At 45.6% G+C, this 18,573-nt stretch overlaps 4 protein-coding genes across 4 annotated transcripts; 1 reads left to right on the top strand and 3 right to left on the bottom strand.

Moving 5' to 3' along the window:
* Nucleotides 1–4,144: 4,144 nt before the first annotated feature.
* Nucleotides 4,145–4,872, bottom strand: L3040_004400 (uncharacterized protein; the record flags this gene model as incomplete). The annotated part of the gene is made up of 3 exons (XM_007291462.1): nt 4,145–4,563; nt 4,619–4,706; nt 4,762–4,872. The coding sequence occupies 3 exons, from the start codon at nt 4,870–4,872 to the stop codon at nt 4,145–4,147; spliced, it is 618 nt and encodes a 205-aa protein (XP_007291524.1).
* Nucleotides 4,873–7,028: 2,156 nt separating this feature from the next.
* On the top strand, nt 7,029–8,073 carry L3040_004399 (uncharacterized protein; the record flags this gene model as incomplete). Its single annotated transcript, XM_007291461.1, has 2 exons — nt 7,029–7,458; nt 7,589–8,073. The coding sequence occupies 2 exons, from the start codon at nt 7,029–7,031 to the stop codon at nt 8,071–8,073; spliced, it is 915 nt and encodes a 304-aa protein (XP_007291523.1).
* A 265-nt stretch (nt 8,074–8,338) lies between these two features.
* L3040_004398 (uncharacterized protein) lies at nt 8,339–9,989 on the bottom strand (the record flags this gene model as incomplete). The annotated part of the gene is made up of 10 exons (XM_007291460.1): nt 8,339–8,428; nt 8,508–8,573; nt 8,645–8,870; nt 8,937–8,998; nt 9,109–9,167; nt 9,274–9,301; nt 9,353–9,474; nt 9,537–9,585; nt 9,642–9,682; nt 9,734–9,989. The coding sequence occupies 10 exons, from the start codon at nt 9,987–9,989 to the stop codon at nt 8,339–8,341; spliced, it is 999 nt and encodes a 332-aa protein (XP_007291522.1).
* Nucleotides 9,990–15,001: 5,012 nt separating this feature from the next.
* L3040_004397 (uncharacterized protein) lies at nt 15,002–18,244 on the bottom strand (the record flags this gene model as incomplete). Its single annotated transcript, XM_066154868.1, has 7 exons — nt 15,002–15,623; nt 15,678–15,984; nt 16,034–17,441; nt 17,497–17,667; nt 17,730–17,897; nt 17,953–18,095; nt 18,175–18,244. The coding sequence occupies 7 exons, from the start codon at nt 18,242–18,244 to the stop codon at nt 15,002–15,004; spliced, it is 2,889 nt and encodes a 962-aa protein (XP_066011960.1).
* Nucleotides 18,245–18,573: the final 329 nt, after the last annotated feature.

The following is an 18,573-nucleotide window of genomic DNA, read 5'->3' as shown; positions in this document are numbered from 1 at the left end:
AGCAATGGCGATGGCGACGACCACCCTGCGGAACGACGGCTCGCATGGTTGACAGATTACGGGAGCGTAGTAGTAGATCCTGCATGGATGAACCTAGAAGCCACGATGGACCTAGTCCGGTGATGTCCACCACGGTACAACTTACCAGACTTTATAGTAGTAGTAGATTGTACTTGACCAGGAGTGGCTGTCCATCATCACGCTTACTACGTATATTCATACATATTTATATTATATATAGGTATAATAACAGATATTTTATTTGGCTGCCTTTTGAGAATATCTCTCGTCGTCACATTCCCTATCCGGCTTGTTGTTGTTGTTGTTACTGTTGTTGTTGTTGTTGTTGTTGTTGTTGTTGTTGTTGTTGTTGTTGCTCTTGTTTTTGTTGTCGTCGGCAGTCTTGGTTCCTCGTCATGCATATTCAGAGTGGATAAGGTCCGCCTGGCGCCTGGTAACGTATACCTAGTATCGTGCTGCATAATCCCACCGTACGTGCAGTGCAGCGCTAGCCTATCCTGCAGGCTGGTAACTTTATATCACCGTTCATCATCACCATTCACCATGCCCGCTCTCGGTGCTGTCTTGTCCTGCTATACTACAGAAACCGATAGATAGACAGGAGGAGGATCTCGATGCGCAAGTCCAACCTGGTCGTGCTGTCGCGAGCGTCACGGAGCATCGCGGAGAGCCAACTGACGGGCTTTCTTCGGCATCCAAAGCTATGCACCAAAACAAATAGTACTAAATAGTACTAAATAGTACAAAAAAAGTTGTACAGGATCAGATAAGAAAAAGGTTTCTTATGCTTGAATTATTGAACGCTTATACCCTGATACAGATGCCGGCAATATTATTTTTTCATTACAACACTTTTGGCCTCGGTTTTGCTTTCCAAGAACAAGCAAGCCATGCATTTCTTTCTATGGCAGCCTTCCGGCTTCCCTCCGTATACGAGCGTGATGAGAGCACGTACCAGGAACTGGTCCTGGATAATTGACTTTATTTAAAGCAAGACATCAATAACACTCTTTGCCGGGTCATGGGGATTAATCACCGATACAAGACAACGTACTACGTATACCCGTACTTAGCCCCCAGCGGCGGATAGGTTTGATTGACACTTAATGGCCTAAAGAGGAACTAGTATGTAGAAAACACGCGCCTCCCCTCCTGTCAGATCGCCGCCGCCTCGTTGTTTCAGGGACTCAGATCAGTCTGGTTCTCTTTAAGAAGCTCGCCGATCGCTTATCCGGGATCGTACTGCACACGCCCAACACGCTCTTTTCTTTGCCCATCAGGTATGAAGGTTTCTTTTTACTTGAGAAGCGAAAGCAAATTAGGTAGTAGACTGGAAGTAGTTATCGTCGTGATAATAACCATTGAACCTCTCTCTGACAATCTGGCTTTCCGCAATCGTTTCAGTTGATGAAAAAGAAGCTACCAATTTTTACAGTAGTTGTACATAACTGGCGTCGGGTACCAATGGTGTGTTTGGGCCGCTATGCGTGTGAACATCGGTCTGTAGCTCTAGAAGTAGTCGCAATAACGATAAGATTAGGAAAGAGAGAAGATTACAAGTAGAATGAGAATTTTGCGCTGCTTCATACCGACGCGCGAGAATCATTTCAGTCCATACCGTTTTGCAGTGGGCCCTCCAGTACGGAGTAGTGGGTTACGACTCGCGCTGGTAGGTGATTGAGACGAAGGAAGCAGGATACAGTCGTAATTCTAAGGCTATGCTCTTCCACCCCACAAATCCGAACATCCCCATTACCAAGGGACGTGGACAGAGAGCTAAATATCATGTAAACAAAAACGGTTGGAAAATGGGAGAGTGAAAGAGTAAGAGGTACGGAGTAAGAGCAAAGCTGCAAGCAAGGGTCCTCCGACATCATTCTGCAGACTGCAGTTGAACTGGTCTCCTGCTACGTAGGTAGGTACTACTACTTACTACAGTAGTACTACTACTTACTGTACGGAGCAAGTTCTCTAACCCTGCTGGCTGCGTGGGTCGGGTCGACCTGGAGTCTCGTGGGATACCAGGATCCGGCAGGTTGAGCGGCACGGGGAGAACAACAAGCCCTGCGATGGATGAAATGTGTGCCCCGATTCGACATGGGATGGCAGGCCGGCCGGCTAGCCTTGCTAGCTGAAGTAGAAGTTAGTTTTAGGTAGTAGGTAGTAGGTAGTAGGTAGTAGGTAGTAGGTAGTAGGTAGTAGGTAGTAGGTAGTAGGTAGTAGGTAGTAGGTAGTAGGTAGTAGGTAGTAGGTAGTAGGTAGTAGGTAGTGGGTAGTGGGTAGTAGGTAGTAGGTAGTAGGTAGTAGGTAGTAGGTAGGTAGTAGTAGGTAGTAGTTAGTAGGTAGTAGGTAGGTAGTAGTAGTATACTATATTGGCGATTCAAACATCTCAGTCGTAGTCTTACACAGATGCTATCTCCTCCTATCTCATCTCGGCAGAGCTGCACTAAGTAGTTTCGTAGTGAAGATACGACTACACCTAAATGTGATGTTGTTCGGCATGGGTCAATCCACTGCGTACCAGCCGAACACATCCCGATGCTGAAGTTGAGCATCGATATATCACGTGAGATAGATCACGAGATCCGGATGTGGAGTTAGTTGGTGATGTGGAGTTTGCCCCTCTCCTGGCTCTATTCCGGCTAATTGAAGTCGGTCAAAGAACACACTACACTACACTGCACTGCACTACTCTGTACAGAGTCCGGAAACAGGTGAGTGATGAAAAGGGAAGGTAAGTGAGTTCTTAGCTTGCTGGAAATACAACTTAACTACCTACCTAGGTAGTAGTAGCTCGTTGGCTCAAGGCTTCGTCATTTAAATTTCCTTTTCCGTCGCCCCCGAAGTACAGCTACAGAGTAGTAGTACTACTACTACTACTACTACTGCTACTACTATTATCAATAAGTGGCTTAGGAGTAGGTTCACCGCAAGCCTAGCCCAGCCTGGCAGGCTTGCAGCTGGTCATGAGCTTACCTTAGCGCGGCTGCAAAGCCTGCAGCCATGTTGGGTCTTGGTCGTCGTGGTCTTGGTCTTGGTCTTGGATCAGCTCCCGCCGAGAGTCTCAGACAACGCAACGGGAGAGGGAGAGCTCTCAGGCGCGGCCTGACTTCTCACTACGTAGGTACTGCAACAACTCAACTTCTCCGAGGATGGTCCACAGACTTTTTCCAGCCGAGAATTGCGGATGTGCAAACCAACAGACGAGCCTCGATATCAGGAGTCTGGACCAGCTGCTTGTCATCCTGGATCGGTCCGAGCGAAGCGCGCTAGGGGGTATTGGCAGGATGATACGGAGTACAACTACTACTATTTGGAGTTAGGTAGTCCTCCGTACTACTAGGAGGGAATAAGAGGCTAAGAGCAACTTTTTCTTCCGTTATTTTATTTTAACCTAAAGAACTCCCGTTCAGAGAAAGCGGCCATCTGCAGGCACTACGTACCTAGGCGAAGCTGTCAGCGAACCATCCGGCAGTCCGGCCACTACTGTACTGGTAAAGGACCGCGCGGAAACAGGGCAGCGAGAGATGGGATGAGGCGTTCCGCACGGAGGTGATTGGCATCCCGCGTTTCCATTGAACGGTAGCTGCATACAGATCCTAGTGACTTGCAGCTTACCACATGGCGCATGAGGACTCGATAACGGACGCAGGCGGGTTGAGGCACCTGACCTTGACTCCTGGAAAGGAATGCGAAGAACCACGATCCAAGAAAGTGCACTTCAACGTTAGTAATGGCTCACGGGTTGGGGAAGTATGATGCTCTCCCCCATTGGGCTGTGAGATTTCTTCAATAGCCAGTCAGTACACCTGAAGAAAACCACACGATCACGGTTCTCTGATTCGTATTGCATTCGCATTTTCCAGGGTCTGTCACGTTGCTTCGTCGATATAATCCTTCTGTGCGCTAGACGTTGTAAAATAACAGAGAGGAGCATTGCTTGGCCAGACACTGAAGTTTGGGTACAGCAATCTGATAGCAATTACTAATTTGATTCTAGGTCCAACTGGCACTCTCCAAACCGTTCAAGCAGCGGTGAGACATTTAGCATCTTTAACATTCTGTTATATTGCATTCTGTTATATCGCGTTAAAGACGAACGAGCCACTCCCTTCTGATTATGCTAATTGCCCGGTAGTCCAGGGTGTCCTGTAATCCCCCAAGACATCCAATCAACGACCTCGTCTGAATCTTCCCTCATTGCAGCTTCTGATTCATAGCATGCGGCCTGGAAATCCGAACCAGCCCTATCTACCACATTCTTTGGAATAAGCATACGCAACTGCCAATCGACACCCAAAACCCACGAGAAGCGAAACGCTTTCTCGGGCTCTTTTATCGATGTCTCTGTCATAATGTACTCTAAAATGACTGATTCGTCTTTTTCGCCCCATAAGTTTTGGGTATTAAAATCTTCCCAAGACTCTCTGTGATAAGATCTCGGGATATAGACTTTCTCGGTCTCTTGTATCCGAGACTCCAGCCCTCTGATAACACAAAAGTGACTTTCATGATTACCCTTCCAGTTGCCAGGTTTGTTTACTATTTAAATTATTAACTCCGTATGATATGTAACGATCTATATGGATCAACTTACCCAGATAAAAGCCAGGTCCTAATTGAGTGAGTTCATCGGATCTCGGTACATATGGCCTTTCGCGTAGATTCATGAGATAAGCCACATCCTGTAATTCGCGTAATTAATATAAGCTTATGCTATGTAAGTCAAGTGAAACTTACTGCGGGGACTGTTGCATAGCCCATGACGATTTTATTCCCTTCTCCTTGAATTTCAGTGAAGAGAAAGCTCAAGGCTAGCAAGATCGCGAGGATAGTCTTTGATTGAAGCATTGTGTTTTGTAGCTGACAAGATGGTATGATGATTTTGCAAAAGAAGAAATATACATGTCTTTATATCTCTTTCTCACGAAGTATTCGGGATTTCTACGTCGGCTATAAATAATCGTGCGGGTAATAATAGTTCGCGCACTGACTGTTGTAGTCATTTTTCCTGTCTATATATTGAAGATCATCCTAAATATGGATTATTTATAAGTATTGCAATCTTCTTTTCTTAATTCAGGAAGATTACCGTGGTTACTTATAACAATACCACGGTACAGGCCTAAGTATTACCCCCCGAGGGTGCCTCAAATGTTTAGCTTCCACTTCAAACCACCCGATTACCCTACCCTCGAGGAGTAATACTTACGCCTGGGACGTAGTACGTAGTATGTCGTGTTGGCTCGGAGTATTTTCGTGTCCTTGAATAGAGTACTCTAAACGAGATCTTTTCTTAGCGGCTCTCCGCAGACTCCGGGGCCAAAGGGCCCTCTCTTTCCCGGTCGAGAGTGTAGTAGTTGCATAGTTGTATCATTTTTTCGCCTTCCACGCGGCTCTAAATCAGCATGGAACAGCTAACCACGTTCTGGCCCGCAAGCGTTCTGGGACTGAGAGGAAGAAGTCAACGTTGTCGTCGGCAGTCCCAACTGCATGCGCAGGGAGATAACCTGGTCTCGGGTGTCCGGAGAACCTCGAGCAGCGCATGCTCGGCGACGCGACCAGGATGGCGGATAGTACTAACTACTACTAATTTAGAAATGCTAGCGATGGCGTCTCTCCATAATTTGTTCCTGGGTCTTGAGATTGCGTCTGACGGGAGGAGGAACAAGGGATAGATAGACGGCATAGGGAGCTGCAGAGAATGTCTAAAGGGGGCTTGTCTTGCGGAGATGATCTTAGACAAGGACCAGGCTGATCGGATATTCCGTAGAGTGTGAATGAGCAAGCAAATGAGGTAATTACTACCTCCTAGGCATGGTAATTACCGCCTAAGGGTTAGGAAGCCAAGGGGGTTTAAAGTGGAGATGTGAACTTTTGAGCTACCCTCAGGCGGTATTTATTAGGGCTGTACTGTAATAATCGTCGGCTCGCTTAAGTGGGCCTCCTTACATCCTTTAAGACTCGAGCCGACGATTGATTTTGTTATTATATTTTTGAAAAAGATAATCAGCGAGTCCTTGATATCCCAAGGGATGTGTACATCCTAGCAAGCAGCCTCTTCTCTAGCGTATATACTCAATGCAATTGAAGGTTGACTTTTGAAAGTTCTTGAGCAAATAATCAAATTACCAATTGTCATTCGCCATTTTCTGGCATGCTTTCGTAGCGTAGATGTGATACTAGGCATCGCATAACAGACCAGATAAATTATAATAGATGGACATAGAGACGCACCGCATACGAATCAGTCCAGGCTTTCTTTCTTTCGCTTACTGTGTTGGCATGTAAGAAAAACTATATGAAGAGACAGAAAAAGTCCCCGGTCACGCTCATAAGAAAGAAACTCTAGGACATTGAAGGAGTAGGCTTTTGAAAACCCCTATTGACAGGAAGAACAGGCCTACAATCAGGCAACGGGGGACACGCAAGTCGATAACAGCAAAAGTTTGACGGAGTGATAGAACTTGTCTCGCATTGCATGAGATGTCTTACAGAAAGGCGGGAAGAAATATTATTCGCCGTAGTAAATTAACAAACCTGTTGATTAGACGACGCAGAACGCATGCAGAAATAGGCAAGCCAAGTCGTCAGCTTGAAGGTATCTCATACATATTTATCAAACTGTAATATATGTTCAACATTTCTGAAGAAAATCGAGCATATGTTCGGGACGAAGGCCCATCTCCCATCGAATGGACAGATGAGTAGCACTCGGGATTGCTTGAGGCATAAACCTATCCCACTAATAGATCTGCATTAATGCTTCTTCAGGCACGCTTGCTTGCACCAGCCCGTGTCCTGCATCGGCGCTTTTCAATTCTGCATCGGATTATGTTCGTCTGTTCCGCCGCCACAATAGGATCCGCCACAGCTTTAACTATGACTTCACCAGAGCCAGTTCCCTACCAAACCCCTCGAAGTCAACAGAACTTCTTTTTCAAATTTCAGTTCCAAGGTGGAATTTAAATATCTCATTCTTTTCACCAGCTGATCAACCATCAACTATGTCACAATCCTTCCAGACATGGAGTGTCACGGAGCCATACCTGGACCTCCATTGCGCGCTTGGCGAGGGCCCTTTTTATGAAGAGAGCAACAATCGACTACGCTTTGTTGACATCATCAAGAACCAGCTGCACACAATCGACTTGACACTTGGACCCGAGAGTCTAAAGACGATACAGTTGGATATGCCAGTGGGCGTGACAGCCGATATTGAAGGCGTCGATCCCACAAAGAAGATTCTGATCGGCGGGAAGAGTGGGGTGTATATACTCGATAGAGAAACTGAGAAGTACGAGTTGCTGAAGAGATTCTACGATACCGAGGAGAAGGATGAAAGGCTGAGGAGCAATGACGGCGCGATTGATCCCCAGGGCCGGTTCTGGATTGGCACTATGAACGACTTTTGGGTTGGAGAACCCCAAGCGGAGGGTGAGTCTGCAATCTTGTCTCTTTTCATGATTTTGGTTCTGTCGTTTATCCCCTCCAAGTGTAAACCATGTGACCCCAGAGCAGAATCCCCCAACAAGATGTATTTTTTCCAAAATACTAATAAGTCCAGGTTCAATTTTCCGTTTTGGCTCGGACCTGAGTCGGACAAGACTTCGCTCCTCCCTGACGATTCCTAACGGCATCGGCTGGTCGCGTGATGGCAAGACATTATATTTCACCCACACGACCGAGAAACGCATCATTGCATTTGACTTTGATGGCGCCACGGGAGACCTAAGCAACGAGCGAGTGTTCTACCAGCATGATGGCGACGGAGACCCAGACGGATTCGCGATAGATGTCAATGGATACATCTGGCAAGCAGTCTATGGCGGGAGCCGGGTTCTGAAGATTTCCCCAGAAGGAAAGCTCGTGGGAGAGATCACCTATCCCACAAAATGCATTACATGCCCTGTGTTCGTTGGGACGGAACTCTGGGTCACCACGGCTGACGACCACGATGAGACCAAGCCATACGCCGGCGCAGTCTTCAAGGTTGATGTTGGTGTCAGAGGCCTTGGAGAGTTCAAATTTAAGCTGGACAAGGAAATCTAGGGGTTGTAGAGCTTGAGAATACGCTGGAACACCCGAGACTAGAAAGATATAGAGTGGGGCCTGGATCTCGGCTTTCCTGCACTTTGGACTGATAACACGGAAAGGAGCAGGGCAGAATTCACAAGTGTTCCAAGAGTTGTGGCACATTGCCGAAGTAGTTGGAATGTCTTTTTGAGTAGTTTAAAGACCAGCTTGTCATCCTCCCACCAAGCACCCAGTCAAGAACGAAAGCCGAATATTTTATCACTCTCTGTCAAGAATTCCCTTACAGAATTCCAAGGATAGCGTCGTAAGCTGGCTTTGGCAACCATTTCTCATCAAATAACAGCGGGGTGTTCCCCGGTCTCCAAGAATCCTGTCATCACGTGTAAGTCAATTTCTCGCTTCCCAACTTCACATCAACAAAGCAAGATTCAAAACAAGGGGCCACGCACCGTGTCTCGAACACCCCAGACAGTGATACCGACGCATTTAGGTTCATCAAGGCAGGCTTGAGTGACCTGATGGGACACATTAGTAGGTGAGAACACGATGCCAGGTACGCAGTAGGGTGGTTGAGTGGAGTACGCACGGCAACATAGTCATCAGGAGCAGCCCCGATTATATCCAACTCCGTAATGGAAATCTCCGAAACGCCCGAGCTAGCAAGGACCTGCAATGCACCAGCAACTTGCGAGCCCGTGCCTGCAGAGAGATGGGCCTGAGTGCCGATGCCGTCGATCGGGATGCCGGCTGCCAGCCATTCCTTGACGCGGGCGGCCAAGGCGATTGCCTTAGGGCTGTCAGATTTGTCCATACTGATAGGTTTTTTCTGTCAGTCGTGCAGAACATAGAGGTATGGGTATCTGGGAAGGAGGACGAACTTATAGTCGTTGATGTAGAGCTTTGCATTTGGATCGGCAGCTTTGGCGGCCTCGAAAGCGATCTATGAGCCCGGGTGATCAGAAGATTTCTTAATATGCTTGACTTTGGGATGTAAAGAGAAATTTCCCAAGATAGTCATGAACAATCAGTAAATGGAGCGCTGGTACGTACAGGCATTAGATTGTCGCCGAGAACCTTACCCCACACGGTAGTTGTACGCACGGTTCCATCTAGTATCATGATATGTCAGCTGCAAATAACGTAGTTACCGACGTATCGAATGGTATGGTAATTGAAGTGCGAGTACGTGTCAAACGAGAGCAACAACTGGCATACCTTCATTAAAAATTTCGTTGGCCACATCCTAGGCATGCTTTTAGTGATATTCTGATATCTAAGCCTTTGGAGGACTTACCCAAGCATAAATCTTCCCCGCCCATCTGCCCACAACCGTCGAGATGTGTGTTTGCAGCACTGTCGTGAGCGTTTTGGCGTCGTTCATATCGCTTACCCACTCAGGGAGTTGAATATGCCATACTACGCATGTTAGACACCAACACCCAGGTAATGTGCTAGTCCCAATCTCTGGAGAACCATACCCAAAGCATGTCCGCGAACCAGCTTCTTATTCGCCACAGCCCAGTCAACCTGCATAGATCATCAGCCTCCATTTCCCACCGTCCAGAGCATCGAGGGCAACGAACTAGAAAATCGGCGCCTGCCGTGTCGAATTGGCCCTGAGTACCTTATTCATTGCATTAGCTTCCATCAGATCTTCGTAATTTATCCCTTGTACCTTGAAGACTATCCCACTTCATACTATTCTCCGGCGTCAACTGCCCAAAATTCGCCTTGATAATATCGCCGGTACTCCCCACAGTCAAACGCGACTGATCAGATGCACAACCAAAGAATTTTTTGCCATGAGCGCGGAACTTCACGTCGATGCTTTTATCTCCTCCTGTGCTGTAGCCTACAGCCTGAGCGACTGCAGCATCGATACTGATCAACAGTACTGCCGTCACAGCGGCGATGTTCTTGATGTTGAGCATTATTTCTGGAAAGGTAATTCGACGTGGGAAAAAATAGAGGTAGACGATTACTTGACCCTAACCTCTGGCGTACTCATGTCTCTACTTATACTCCGTGCCAGGCGCAGTGCGGAGTTTTATAAGCCACAAAGTATTATTTGTATCTATGCTAATTATATGTAAGGGGTAGGGATAATACGAAAGCTTTTCGGGATGTTGGCGATACGAGAGTAAGGTGTTTATATAGTGGGGCTTTACTTCAGTCACCAAACACTTACTACGTAGTACGTACTACGTCGCAGGCGTAAGTATTACCCCTCGAGGGTAGGGAAAACAGGGGTTTTAAAGTGGAAACTAAACTTTTAAGGCACCCTCGAGGGGTAATACTTAGGCCTGTACCGTGGTACGTACTACGTACTACTCCCCCCCCCCCATGAATAAATGTCGGACCCAGTTTAGGCCCATAAATCATAGAGCGGTGGTTTCTGAATGGCTTAAAGCCCTGTCAACTCCATTATATAGACTAAATACTGGCTCAAAGATATAAGTTAATTGGTTTAAGCCCTGGTAAGATCCCTTGCGAAATTATACTTTCGACATTTATTCATTGGGGGGGGATAGTAGTACGAGGAAAATAAAGTGCCAGCTTGCTCGCCTTATACTACGTACTACGTACATGTTCAGGAGTCTGGCCTACCGAGACAAAAAGTGATGCGCAAGTGTATGTGCTAGCTATCCCGATATACGTACGGACTTAAGGGAGTCAATCCCCAGGGCCTTCTCTTAGCTTAGATATTCGCAACCCATCTCTTTCCTGGAAATAGATCAGATTGACAGGACAGACATCTGAACCTTGGCACTTCATCCTATCTCACCCTTACCTGGGGAACAAAGTGCGTGTGCCAACACAAAGTATCCTCCTGAATTGCGTCATAAGAAGAACACGCGGAGAAAAAAGTCTGTTCATGATCGCGGCCAAGGATTTCCGTTTCAGTCTTCGGTGAAACCTTTTCATAAGGATATAAGGCTTTTGCGGACCAAAATAAGGCTACGGCCGAGGTACGACAAAAAGTAGTGTACGGAGTCGGGCTATCTCGCCGGAATTGGAAGTGCAACTCGGTAGGCTAGCGCCATCATTTCGAAGCAAAAGCTCGATACTCGTATTTGCAATAGAGGCTGTACTTCGTAGTTGCAGAGTTACGTTGTAATCAATGAGATTGGAGGTGATTTTGGGTACGAAGCGGGATTTCTTGGCGGATTTTCAACCGTAAGAAACCTACTTAATCGTACCCCTGGTCGGAGTACTAGTCAGAGGCAGGAATGCGGTTCCTAGTACCCTTCAGTAATACGGTCAATTTTCAGTAATACGGTCAACTTTTTCGTGATTCTTCTTTTAATATATATATCTATTATAACTTTTAACAGAAAAATTATTTTTAAAGTATAATATTATTCTTTAAGAATACACCTACTTTAAGAAAAAATTTAAAAGCTGGTATGATTGTAAAGCGCGATTATATCTGTATATTAACCTCGTCGGCGGTATCTAAATAATTTTTAGTTAAGTAAATAATTAAATAATTAAGCAACTACAAATAATTATATATAACCTTTTAAAAAATCATAATTGATAGCTTTTAATTTATATTCTTTCTCAATTTTAATAGCTTAAAGCAATAATGGATCGATCGGTTAAAGGTTGTAATGAAATGGGCGGCTATTTGAGTAAAGATGCGAGGCTTTTAGAATGGTCGGCGCACTTTAAAAATTTAAAAAGTACGGCGAATTTGCAGAAAACGATCGAGCTATTATTGCGTTAAGCTATTTAAAATGAGGCAGAATAAAGATTCGAAGCTATCGATTATGATTTTTTAAAAGGTTACATGTAATTATTTGTAGTTGCTTAGTTATTTATTTGTTTACTTGATGGAAAGTTATTTGAATAGCGTCGACGAGGCTAATATACGAATATAATCGCGTTTTAAAATCCTATTAATACGTAAATTTTTTCTTAAAGTAGGTCTATTATTAAAGAATAATATCATATTTTAAAAATAATTTTTCTATTAAGAATTGTGATAGATATATATATTGGAAGAAAAATCACGAAAAAATTAACCGTATTACTGAAAATTGACCGTATTACTAAAGGGTACTAGGAACCGCATTCCTGCCTCTGACTAGTACTCCGACCAGGGGTACGATTAGAGGGAAAGATCGGAAGGCAAGGAGGTTGGGAGCTAGAGAATGCTATTAATAGAAAGATAAGCGACATGCTTATTGATTAAGCTTCCGAGACCGCTTCTCGAACGGACTTGAGACGGATTTAGGGCCTCTTTGGTCGCACATAGATTATACCGGTAGAATCCAGTTGTAGACTGTAGAACCTGAAGTTTTGCAATTGTTATTGTTGTTGTATTTATTGACGTCGGGCGGGTGGCAAGCTTTGCCTGCAGCCTTGGGACCTCTCATGGGGTACGGCAACGTGCTAAGTAAAGGAGTTATAGTAGTATAAAGTACTATTCAATCGAAGTAAGAACCACGTGAAGGAAAAGCTTTCTTTCAGATAGCCCCGGGTCTTTAAGTATTCTCGCGGTATCGCATAACCTTTGTAACCCTTAAAAGCATTTTAGGTTAGTACAGCGCAGCTGCTATCGATTGTGCCTTTTCTTTACGGATAAAATGGATCGCAGAAAAAAAAAATCGTCGAAGGAAAAACTTAAAAAGCAAGTTATAGCGTAAGTAACGTATATCGGTATCAATTATCGAGACAATTCAAGGCCGGACTGGAGTCAGCTAGGTAGCATTTTCGAAGGTGCAATATCGTAGTTCGTCGTAAACCCATTTCCATTTCTCTTACCCCGTTCCCTTTCTATCGCAAATCCCTTGAGTAGTTTCAGTCGGTATGCCCGTCAGGTATAGATCGTAGTCGGCGTGGTAATCGAGGTAAGAGAAGGCTTGTTCGGATCGCCAGTAAGGGGAAATCTTTCGAAAGGTTGAAGCTACTTTGATTCAATTTCGGCTCCTCAAACTCTTCTTGCCGCAAGAAAGAGAGCTGAAGGTTCGTAAGGGACACCTCGTACAGGTACGTAGTAGTACGTAAAGAATCGTAGACCCCCTGAAGTTTGATAATAAGGGTTTGAAATAACCATTTTCTGAGAATATAAAATCTTACCTTAAAGGCAGGTAAAGAGTTATTTAAACCTACAGCTGACAATCCGATCACGGTCTTCTTAAAAGACGGTCCTAAGAGGTTAGCATAATTAATAGATCAATTTAAGCTGATACTTAAGATTAAATAGAATCTGAAATCAAACCAGTAAAATCATTTAAATCGTAGCTAAAATAGATTCATCTTAAAAATTTTTGAACGGTCTTTTATAAAAGCTCGTCTTTCCGTTTACAGGTTATCCTCGATCGTTTCCAGACCGATTTAAGACCGTCTCATAAGCGTCCTAAAGCCGTCTTCGAACTTTAGAACTTTAGACCGTCTTCGAGAACTTAGATTAGTAAGCAAATATTTTAGCCCTTAGCCTTTACCTCATCCCTTCCTTTACCCTACTTCTTTTTATCTATCACCGTCGCTATCATGCGTGGTGACAAGCAGGAGCAAAGCAATCTTTTAGCGAATCAATCGATTCCGATTTTAAATCTTTTAAAGCGTTGATATATACGCTATAATAGCGATACCGAAAAATATCTTGGCATCAGTGTTATTAAACTATTATTAAACGACAACATTAGAAAAAGGGTTTTTATATTTTAATCGTATATTATAAAGAACGAGCATTAGTTTATCTTAAATATTTAAAACGAATACCTTAACCTCAATTTCGGTCACGAGATCTTATTGCATAATTCAGCTTGTTTTAATTTGACAGCGCTCAAGACTCGGATGGTAAGGCGAGTGTTTTATATTTCTATTTTGAAAGAAAAAGTGAGGAAAAGGGGGGGAGGTTGAAGTATCGTAAGGAGAAGCCAGTTACGAAATAGAATTGCGAGTTTTAAGGATATGAAAGGTTCTCCAGATGGGGTTTTAAGACCTCAGTACGGTTTGTATGGGATAGCAAAATCCAATTTTGAAATCCAATTTCTGACTTTAAAACGTGGTGAATCAAAACAGGTTTGAAGGCTCAAACTGTACATCCTACCCTCAGGATACTACGTCGCAGGCGTAAGTATTACCCCTCGAGGGTAGGGAAAACAGGGGGTTTAAAGTGGAAACTAAACTTTTAAGGCACCCTCGAGGGGTAATACTTAGGCCTGTACCGTGGTACATCATGCGTGGGCGACCAAAGGGGCCCTTGAAACAGTCTTGAACGGTCGTGGACGCTCATAGGATGGTCCTTTTAAGAACAATTGGCTTTCTACTTGTGCATACAGTAGGGATATGTTACCTCGATGTGCGGATATACCGTATTTGGCTTAGATTAGCTTAAACTGCCTCCGCCCTTGATCAATTATATACCGAATTCGTTTAACATAACTCTTTGAAAACTTGACTCAGTTAATTGTTTATAAGGTCAACTCCGTAGCTACGCAAGTTGAGTTAAGTTAGCTCCGAAACTAGTCTATTTACTCTACCTCTTTCTTTACTTGGTGCTTTGCTAACATCTGTCTGTGCTCCTTTCATTCAGATTTTGAACGAGCTGAGCCTGTAAACCATTACTCGTTTCATCCAGATTTAGACGAGCTGAGCCTGTGAATACAATTTGTAGAATTTGGGTTTGCTCTGTGCCCCAGACTTGATGTTCAGCAAAAGGGGAAGTTAAATTCTTACTACACGTTTGCAATTCTCGTCGTTGGATTCCTCAGTACTAAAGTTATTCAGCGGTTTAAAGCTATGACTTTAGTCGGATCTCACACGAGGAACTAATTCTGCGCTCAAGAAGTGGAGTTCAGTCGGCGTAGACACAGATTTAACGCTTTTGAATTTTGCTCAGGCATAGCTGTGGCTCCCTCAACATGGTAGACTTCTGCATCGTCCCGACCCATATCCCCTCATCCATTATCTGTCGATTCATCGTTCCATCCTATCTCATGTAAGAGACCAACACATTCTTTGCCTCTGGAACAAGGCGTTCATTAACATATCCGCCAATTGTACCTCCGTGTCTTCCGTCAGCCTCCTTCAGGTATGTGCCTACCCAGGACTTGACATCTGTCACCTCCGCCCATTCGTCCTTGGGTACCTTCTTGCACGTGTTCAGTGGTGTAAAGCCAACTCCAAAGCTCAGGTCATCGACGTCGACTTCGACGACAGCATCATCTGAGGATACGAGTACCGGCGGGTTCTCCAGTAACTTTAGTAGTGCTTCGCAGGTCTTACCCCATCCCTTTTGATACTTTACTGCGAAGGCTTGGGAGTCGCACAGGGTCTTGGTCAACGATATGACTGCAAGCTTGCGGTCGACTGGTCGTACAAGTTCTTGGGTCTTAGGGAGGATAATCGTGAGGTAGAGCGGAACGTAAACGCCGTCTTGAACTGCATCCGCATTCTTGATAAAGAAATCTGCGCCGAGACCAGATTGGTCCCGTGACGAAATCAGGTGATAGAAACGAACGAATCTCTGCTTGAATTTCTCATTCGGGTTAGATTGGAGTCGTGTGAATAGTAGGTTGAGGATGGTGGGAAAGTATTGTTGGATAGCAGCCCTATAATATACTAGATCAGCAAAGGCCATCTCATGGTAAATGGGGAAAACCAACACGTCGCAGGATACAACTACAGCTTCCAATACGTCGAGACCGTATAGCTCGGTTCTCGCCTTGCCAGCGATGAGCTTTTGAAAGATTCCCAGGATAGGCTCAATCTGGCCAGCTGCCACAATATCCGCGCCGGCTCTAGGGATAATGGAAGAGAGCAAGCGAGCCAGTGCCGGAACATTACCCCTCGACTCCCATAGAGCAGGTGAGAGTACCGGGCCAATCAATGCCTTGTAGTATTCGGATAGTGGACCTTGCGGGCGGGACTCGAGAAGAGCAGCGAAAAGCTGGAAGACATACGGCATGAATTCTAGTGGTTCGTTAGCAGAGATCGAGATCGCATCAGCAGTTTGACCTACCTTGAATGTCGTTCTGCAGAACGCCTGCGAATGGGGTGTACATATCGTTCTCAAGCTTTTCCGGTTGCGATGGAGCTGAGAATCTGACAAGTGCACCCATCGCCTCAAAATGATAGTAGTAGAAGCGCGGATTACTTGGATTTTGGGCGATGATTCCAGTGATATCGATCAAATGTTTGAGCAGAATTTCCAGAATTGGCGATACAGCATCCTTAATCACAATCAAGACTCTCATCACACAACGCATCAAGAACTCGTTTTCTTGAACCTTTTCAGGGGCGGGGTCTTTCTCTATCAACTGAAATAAGTGTTCCAGAAGATCCTTTGCGAACGGTGCAACATCATCCTTTCCGAAGATGTGCTGTCCTGCTTCATTTGTAAGGAATAGAACTCGCTCAACCGCAATCGAAGCATATGTGTAGACAACATAATTTGACGATCCAAGGTTCTTAACGAGAGGCGGGAATGCTGCACTCCATTGCTCCCGTGTCAGTTGACTGCGGAAAGTATAGAGAAATTTGATGGCGTCTACTTTCAAAATCGGCTCCACACCGGTATCCGCAATGAGATCGCTAGCAATGTTGTTCTGAAAGAACTCGACGATGTTGACCAATGAGTTGGTTGTTTTGACTCCGTGGTTGGCGGTAATGCCGCCCTTTGCGGCGATAGCCGAGAAAAGATACACCGCTGTATCCTTCGATTTCCATGCACTTCTGGGATCCTTGGAGAAGTCTTCTAGGTAATGGTTAATGTAGACACCAACCACCTGTGTAACGATGGCTTCAAATCTCTCTAACAGCTTCCGCAAGAAATCGGTGGCTGCCCTCCGGCGAGTATCTGCATCGGATCCTTCGAGATCCCTCCGGATGTATTCAATGGGCTCATCCTCAAATTGCTCAATGTCCGACTCGCGCAGACTGACATTGGGCAGAATAACTTTCTCCACGACTTCTCCCAAGATAGCCTCGTTGTTGAAGTTCTCGGCGTGCGTGCTGATGCTAGCCACGGCTGTCAGGAAATGCAAGGCCTTGCTGACAAGGATGTCGAATTTCGTCTCCGGGCCAATGGTCGTCAACAAACTCCAGGTACTTGTGATGAATGGTTTGCAAAGCTCTCCGAAAGCATCCTCGTATTTCTGCATATACAAAGTCATTACCTCGCAGATACCAGCCTTCACATATTCCAAGGGTCCAGACTCAGAATCGTCGTCGGTCGCCAACAGGGGGTTCTCGTACGTGAGGTACTTGTGTAACAGCGAGGTGACGCCTCCGAGGTTCTCTTCAAATATAGGAGGAAGATCCTGCGAGGAAAGGTCGTAGAAGAGCTTGACCAGAAGATTCATAACCTCTACATATTGCTTCAGAACATCCTTATCATCCTTGTTCGCGTCGATTTGGCGGTCGGTATTCTGTCACAGTAACTGATTAGCCAGATGACTGTCGAGAGGGGCTGCGGGGTATTACTGCAAGCAGTTGAACGAACGGCTCTCCAAACTTCGACAGAACATGGTTGATTTCGGTATACAGGCCATCGGATGCGAAGAGCGGTCTCCATCTCTTGAAAATCGAGTGCGCAACCTCCAAGACCCCAATGTTGACTCTTGGATTATCGGGCGTTAGGCGTGAGACCAGGTCCTGAACATATCAGTACAAGTTCTGAGGGTCCATCGGGCGTGTAGAGAGTCTGAGAGACTTACATCGACCAAAGAATCCCACTTAGTCCAGAAATCGGAATCTGCGATCACACTGATCGTCTCTCCCAGTTGTGATTGTATGCTCGCCGGGACCGTGATCATCAGGCCTATGAGCTCCTTCTTAATCGTGGTGACCTCGTCTACAGGGAGTTTGTGGTTTCCATCTTCGTCCTGGTAGCGCTACATCAGCAGAGCTCCAAGCAAGCGGAAGCCTCCAGACACCCACCACCCAGTTGAACTTGATGAAGTTCTTGAATACAAGAGCGCCCGAAAGTCGGGTATTGAGTGGAAGAGATTCGGATGCGACGATGTTCAGTAAGAGAAGAGAGAACCCAGGCTGAGTCTCTTCGTTCTTGAGCGCGGCCTCAGCTACGCGACAGTCAGCCTTTCGACGAACCAGACAAACGCGACTGACTGATTTCGTTTTTACGAACGAGCTTGAACTTGCCTTGCTTGTGTTGTTGCGGATCCAGAGTAGCCTGGAGAAGCTGTACCACGGTTGGCAGATCGGAAAGCATCTCGGTGGAGCGATAGAGTGTGGCTTCGTGGTGGGGTGGAAAGGAAGACGAGGAGTGGGTTCATCCAGCCAGCCCTATTGACAAACAGTACCTCAGGAAGTATTTATTTTCGGCAAGGCTACGGGCGATAGCGGCGGGATAACTCCGGTCTGCCAATCATCAACAGAGCCTGGAACCCTGAGATCTCGTCGGCCACTAACTACTACAACTACATCTTCAACTTCCTATACATTGCAACCGTGTCGCTTTCTCCTCCTTCTATCCTGTCTGCCCGCCCTCCTTGACTCATGGAGCTCAGAGATTAGCCAACCTAATCCAGTCCAGCGTCT

The sequence above is a fragment of the Drepanopeziza brunnea genome, assembly GCF_022702325.1.
Source record: "Drepanopeziza brunnea f. sp. 'multigermtubi' strain 214-2 chromosome Unknown ctg6, whole genome shotgun sequence".
In the NCBI taxonomy this organism is placed as follows: Eukaryota; Fungi; Ascomycota; class Leotiomycetes; order Helotiales; family Drepanopezizaceae; genus Drepanopeziza; species Drepanopeziza brunnea.
This window is presented reverse-complemented; position numbering and strand designations above follow the sequence as displayed.